The sequence below is a fragment of the Pteropus alecto genome, unplaced genomic scaffold, assembly GCF_000325575.1.
Source record: "Pteropus alecto unplaced genomic scaffold, ASM32557v1 scaffold53, whole genome shotgun sequence".
Taxonomy (NCBI): Eukaryota; Metazoa; Chordata; class Mammalia; order Chiroptera; family Pteropodidae; genus Pteropus; species Pteropus alecto.
Window position 1 is genome coordinate 1,334,339 of NW_006434366.1, and position 6,639 is coordinate 1,340,977.

General features: G+C 59.9%; 1 protein-coding gene across 1 annotated transcript in view; it reads left to right on the forward strand.

Annotated features, from left to right (window-relative positions):
- GNAI2 (G protein subunit alpha i2) overlaps nt 1–5,712 on the forward strand; it is a 53,874-nt gene extending 48,162 nt beyond the window's left edge. The window contains exons 4-10 of the mRNA XM_006909123.3: nt 4–127; nt 306–466; nt 2,703–2,831; nt 3,216–3,345; nt 3,423–3,576; nt 3,848–4,062; nt 4,720–5,712. Of these exons, the coding sequence (XP_006909185.2) occupies nt 4–127; nt 306–466; nt 2,703–2,831; nt 3,216–3,345; nt 3,423–3,576; nt 3,848–4,038 (889 nt within the window). The 3' untranslated portion in view covers nt 4,039–4,062; nt 4,720–5,712. The remainder of the gene's footprint in view (nt 1–3; nt 128–305; nt 467–2,702; nt 2,832–3,215; nt 3,346–3,422; nt 3,577–3,847; nt 4,063–4,719) is intronic.
- Nucleotides 5,713–6,639: the final 927 nt, after the last annotated feature.

Below are 6,639 nucleotides of genomic sequence, written 5' to 3' on the forward strand. Positions count from 1 at the left end.
TGGCTACTCAGAGGGGGACTGCCGGCAGTACCGGGCGGTCGTCTACAGCAACACCATCCAGTCCATCATGGCCATTGTCAAAGCCATGGGCAATCTGCAGATTGACTTTGCCGACCCCTCCCGCGCGGTATGTGGACTCTCACCCCCACTCCTGCCTACCTCCCAAAAGGCTTGCGGGCAAACCGTGTCCTGGGGAACCCGAGAACACCCCAGCCGAGGCCCCGTTCTGGAGGCCTCCCTGCTCTCAAGGGGTGGGGTGGGGGGTGCGCTTCTACGACTGGCTGACCACCCGCTGCTGTGCTCAGGATGACGCCAGGCAGCTATTTGCGCTGTCTTGCACGGCCGAGGAACAGGGCGTGCTCCCTGAGGACCTGTCCGGCGTCATCCGGAGGCTCTGGGCTGACCATGGTGTGCAGACCTGCTTTGGCCGCTCGCGGGAGTACCAGCTCAACGACTCTGCCGCCTAGTGAGTTCCAGGGGCAGGGCCGGGCGGGGCGTGGTCTGGACTACAGGCTGGACCGAGAGCCTGAGAACTCTCAGAAACATACTGTTAGTCTCTATGAAGCTTTTGACCATCAGTAAAGGCCTTGGTGGGTCTGGGTTCGGGATGGGAGGCCAGGAGGAAGGCCCGGTAGGGTGGCTTGTAGAGTCCCCGCCAGGCCATCTGAGTCTAATCTGTCCTTAGATGCTATCATTCTACATTCGCTGCCACCTACTCTGTGCCAGACCGCGTGCAGGCTTCCGGGACACAGTGATGAGTGGAACGGATAAGTCTGCAAGCAGCGACAACTTAGGGTGTCAGTGTGTGGGAGTCAGGGTGGTCCAGAGGCGGGACTGCCTGGGCTGAGTTCTGAGCATGAGCTGGAGGAAGGGGGAGGGCTTCCAGGCAGGGACACACGTGTAGACTCCTGGGGTGCTGGCTGTGCTTGAGGTCACAGAGGAAGTTCATGCTGGCAGGGGGTGGGGGACACGAGGGGAGGAGATCGACTGAGAGGTGACGGATGTGCGTAGAGGAATCGGGGGAATTGGGGGTCCCAGGAGTTGCAAAGGCCTAGCCTATAGGGTGATGCCCCAGCTTTCTTCCCTAAGGTACCTGGTGCAGGGTGCTGAGCACCCCATGGGGAACAGGAAAGACAGGTTGGTGGCCAGCCCTGATGGCTGCGGGGCTGTGGGGGACATCCACAGGCTCTGGATGGTGCCCCCCAGATAGGCTGCTGACCCTGTACACTTACCTCCTTCTCCTACCTCTGCTTAAGCCAGTCCCTCCACCTGGAAGCCCTTTCCCACCCCCACTGCCATCCAGCTGTGAGCCTGCCTGGAGAGAGGGCCTCAGGAGCGTGGGTGGGAGGCGGTCTGCCTGGCCATGATTTCCAAGCCCTGCCCCGGTTACATGGACAGTCACTTCCATCCTCCTTGCAGTGGCCCGAACTTCCCTGTGAGCACACACCCGTCACAGGAGCTGTGTGGTCACTGCCAAGCTCTGGGGGGCCTCCAGGCCTCAGTGTTGCCCCTCCCAGAGGTCACAGAGGCTCAGCGCCAGCAGAGCTTCTAGATCCTAGAGGCAGGGAGGGGTGAGCTCTGTCAACCATTGCCACCTCAGTGCCTAGGATTCTCAAGGAGGGCAAGCATTGAGCTATCTTCCAGGCCACTTCCCACTCCTCCCTGGTCCCCTTCTTCGTTCCCCATTAAGCTCCTACTGGGTGCCCGGTGCTGTTCTGGGTGGGGGTTCAGCATCAAACACGGGCCCTGCTCTCCCGAGCAGGTTTACGCCTTGATAAGATCACTAGGGTGGGGAGTGGATTGGGACACTACAGGGGACAGAGACTCTCCACCTTTACAGCAGTTCTCCAAGGCTGCCATGGAGCAGTGGGTCCCCGGGGTGAGCCCACCTGTTGAGAAGGAAGAGGCTGGTATGGAACCCGCCATGGGGGCTCCAGACTGGAGGCTCTCGGTAGGGGGCGGGGCATGGTATGCAGATCACAGCACATGCGTCATGGTTCCCCATGGCCCTTCCTGTTATTCTGTTCTGTCTCTGTCTCTGAGGTCATTTACCTCTGGCCCAGCTGCTGGTGGGAGCCAAGGGCTGGCCCCAGGAGGAAGACATCAGCCCTGGGCAGCAGCTCGGAAGCCTGGGCCCAGCCCCCAGGACACAGCAAGGATATTGAGGCAGGCAGCAAGACTGGCCCCAGGACCCAGGGCGGGTGATGATACTAATTAAGGGAGCTGGTAATGAGGAGCTCCTGGGGCTTCCACCAAGCAGGTGTCAATGCCCTCCCCTGAGGAACCCAGATTTTACTGGGTGCTAGGCAAAGAGCCCACTGGGCCAGGCAGCCCCCAACCTGTCCAGCTCCACATCGAGGGGACACGCCAGGCTCCTCTGCAGACGGTGCCATAATTGCTCTGATTCGCATCCGAAATCCCTCACTGAAGAATTAGTTTGCCCCATCCCACCCCGTCTCCTGCAGCTCCACCTCCCTGGATCCTGTCTGAGGCAGGCCTGGCTCAGAGCTGGGTGCTGGGGCTGGGCTGGCCTGCACGGAGCTGCACCTCCTCCCAGAGGCCTAGCCCGCAGGGTGATGCCCCGGCTTCCTTCCCTTCTCTGCGTCCGGAAGCAAGGGCTTCTAGTCCAGATGAATTTAATGCAGGGGTCCCGGTAAGGAGGCCCAGTGCTGGCCCCCACTGACCCCCCACCCCATCCCCAGCTACCTGAATGACCTGGAGCGCATCGCACAGAGTGACTACATCCCCACACAGCAGGACGTGCTACGGACCCGTGTGAAGACCACGGGCATCGTGGAGACACATTTCACCTTCAAGGACCTACACTTCAAGTGAGTGGGCAGAGTGGAAGGGTGAGACCTGCCAGCCTTTGCAGTGACAGAGGGCGGGACCCTTACTCCAGAGCCTGCTTGCTGCTGGCTGTGTTGGGAGGGAGGGACTGGTCCAGGGTCTCCCAGCCTCACTCTGAAGTTTCTCAAGCCTGTGTGGTCACCAGCGGCTCAGCCTCTGCTGACCCTGCCCTGTGTGGCCGCAGCCTTCCCTGCTGACCAGCCCTGGCCCAGGAACGGGGAGGTGGACAAGTGTGGAGGATTCCACGAAGGCAGCTGCCCACTCTGAGCAGGCCCCTGTGCTCGGTTGGCTGACTTGTGAAATAGGGCAGGGTCCCGCTCCCAGAACCCCCTTTTCCGGAGCTAAGGCAGCCCTGTGTTCCACAGGATGTTCGATGTGGGTGGGCAGCGGTCTGAGCGGAAGAAATGGATCCACTGCTTTGAGGGCGTCACAGCCATCATCTTCTGCGTAGCCTTGAGCGCCTATGACCTGGTGCTAGCCGAGGATGAGGAGATGGTGAGAGGCCAAGAGGCCACTGGGGCTGGGGATTGGGGGCCGATGGCTGGTGCTGACGGTGCTGTCCTGCCCCCCAGAACCGCATGCACGAGAGCATGAAGCTGTTTGACAGCATCTGCAACAACAAGTGGTTCACGGACACGTCCATCATCCTCTTCCTCAACAAGAAGGACCTGTTCGAGGAGAAGATCACACACAGTCCCCTGACCATCTGCTTCCCTGAGTACACAGGTGTGGGGACTAGGCCTCTGGGAAGGTGCTGGTGGTGACCAGGTAGCCCACTGGCGCCCCCTGCTGGACAGAGGGGCAACCGCGGGACTCTTGGTCGGGATGGTGCTGCCGAGGCGTGTGGGTACTTGGGCCTGCACTTACTGGGCCCTTCTCAAAACACACTTCATAGCTTGTCCATTCACATACACAGAACCTGCTGTGCGTGTGGGATGGGTCTGCCTGCTGCCTGCGCATCACGGTCCTCACCGTTTTGTCTCTTTGCCTCCCACAGGGGCTAACAAGTACGACGAGGCAGCCAGCTACATCCAGAGTAAGTTCGAGGACCTGAACAAGCGCAAGGACACCAAGGAGATCTACACGCACTTCACGTGCGCCACCGACACCAAGAACGTGCAGTTCGTGTTTGACGCCGTCACTGACGTCATCATCAAGAACAACCTGAAGGACTGCGGCCTCTTCTGAGGGGCAGCAGGGCCTGGCAGGATGGTGAGCCAGAGGGGGGGCCAGGCAGGGAGCTGGGTAGGAATAAAGGGGCCACTGAGCCCAGAGAAGGGATGCGGTTGGGGCTGGGGAAGGTCCAGGTGGGGGTAGGGAAACTTGGTGCTCAGTAGGAGAGCAGAGGACAAGGAGGGGCACAGGGTGGTGAGTCGGGAGGGCCACTGAGTGCAAGGCTCTGAGAAGCTAGCACAGGTAGGGCTGGGCTCCGTTCTGCCCAGTGGTCCAGACAGCAGAATCGCCTGGCCGTGCACTGGGAAAGAGCTAGAGGGCTGTCCCCACCTTCCTTGGAGAAGACTCACTTCCTCAGGCCATTGGCCTAGCCTGAAGGAGGCTGGATGATGAGGGGCCCAGCTGCCTGCTACTCAGTGTGACCAGCTCAGTGCTTGTCCCTGTTGTTTTTCCCTCGGACCTATCTGAGGGTCCTGGGCTGAGGCTGGCCCCACTGGCCCTGGGGGAGGTGGGAAAGACTCTGCCAGTGCTACAGACTCCCCTCCCCACATAACCCCACAAAAAATACTGGCTCCTGGATGTGTCACTGGTAACGAGTGGATGAGAAGAAAGGTGAGGGTCATTGTCGAGGGAGGTGGGAGGGAAGCACACGCTGGCTACATCCCAACCCATGCTCTCACTGTCCCCCATCTCCAGGGCCACCGCTGACTGTGCTCCCCCACACCCCTGAGGAAGATGGGGGCCAAGAGGACCACGCTCCCCGCCTGTCCCTCCCCTAGCCGCTTTTCTCCTCTCTGTATTCTTGGCTCCCCCGTCCCCTTCCTCAGTTCCAGAGACTTGGGGGAGGGGCTGCCACAGGCCTCCTTGTTTGAAGCCCTTCCTTGTCGCAGGTGCTGGGAATGGCTGTGGTACCCCCTTCCTGGGCATCTGTTCTGGTTTTAACTATTGTCTTGTTCTGCGTCGGGGGAGGGGAACACATATTGAATCTCCCAAAACCTGTGTCTGGAGGGGCACCCACTTCTCCAGCCTGGGACCCCTGGCTTCACCCAGCACCAGCCCCTGACCCAGCCCAAGTCCAAATGTTTACAGGGAGCCTCCTGCCCACCCCACCCCCTCAGCCGCTTGGAGGCCCCAAAGGAAAAAGCACAAGAAGCGTGAGACGCCACCATTCCTGGAGACCACAGTCCACCTGCTCACTCTCGTAGCTTTTTTAAAAAATGGAAGTAAAGCAAAAAAAAAAAAAAAAAGAAGAAGAAGAAGAAAAAAGAAAGAAACCTGCAAACCTAGAAAACTTTTTAGAGAAAAACTATTTAAAACTGATCCTGACCAGCACCCACCCAACTCCCTTCCAGTGATTCCGTGCCTTGAGTGTGTCTGCGTGTTTACACCTCTCCCTCCGCTGGCTGCCCCTATGCAGGCGGTGGCCCACCCTGCCCGCCACAGAATCGGGTTCCAAGGGCTGTTCCGGACAACTGCCAACGTCACGGAGGGCCCCTGCCCAGTGGCTCCATTAACCTAAACGTAGCTCCTTAGCGCTAACTTAGGAACCACCGCTGCCTGCTGAGGGGCCAAGCCCCTCGAGCCCTCGCCCCAGGCCGGGTCCTTCAGCGTTGAACACTTCCTTGCTTTTTTCACGTTTTATGGAATTGTTCACCTGGTTTGAAATAATAAAATGTAGAAAGAAAAATACCAAAGATTGCACAGCATTCTTCTATCCCAGAGATGTCCCAGGCGGAGATGTCCCAAGGTGATTGATGGCGGATCTGGACCCGAACCCTCATGGTGGCGGGCCCCTGGGTGCTCAGCTCTCCAAATCAGACTCAGGCCCAGTGCTCAGTGCTTTGGGTTTCCCACTTGGGTGAGGATATACCTGCTTAGGCCCATATGTCTCTGCTCTCCTTCCAGCGCGTCTGCGGTCCTGGGCCTGGGGCAGCCTTCAAGCCTTGCTGGAACCGCAGGGGCCAAATCTCTTAAAGAGCTGTTCTAAGGGACTCTTCCATACTGGGAGCAGGAGAGGTGCCTCGTGAGTCTAGTGTAGAAGGAAACTGTGACCGACCCCCCAGGCCCAAGGCGGAGAGACATTGCTTCGGTCACACAGCCAGGTAGACTACAGCTACCTGCACACCCTCCAGTCTCCCAGTCCAACATGTTGCCCAGAACTGAGGCCCCTTGGGCTTGACCCAACAGAAAATTGGGAACAATGTGGGCCTCTGCCCCAGAGGGCACCCTCCAAACCCGGTGCGGGGGTGGGGACAGGCAGGTGCTATACTTCAGTGTGGGAGTAGCCAGGCGGCGTCCTGGAGGGGGCTGCATTGGGACTAGGGCTCAAAGAGTGCGAAGGCTTCCAGGAGGCCATTGGGAAGTGCACGCATGTTGATGGATAAGGAAACGCCAGGGGTGCCTGTGGGGTGGGCCGGGCAAGCGCCTGACCCTCTGAGCAGGGCAAGGTGAAGGGCAGCCCCGACTGGGCGGGGCTCGGAGGCGAGCTCGTCCACCAGAGGGCGCCGCAGCCCGCGCTCGGCCACAGTGGGCGCCTCACCGAGGCTGACGTCACCGGGTACTGCGGAGGCCGCCGGGCACAAAGGGAGCTTTGTGGGGCCGCGGGAGCTCAGCGCC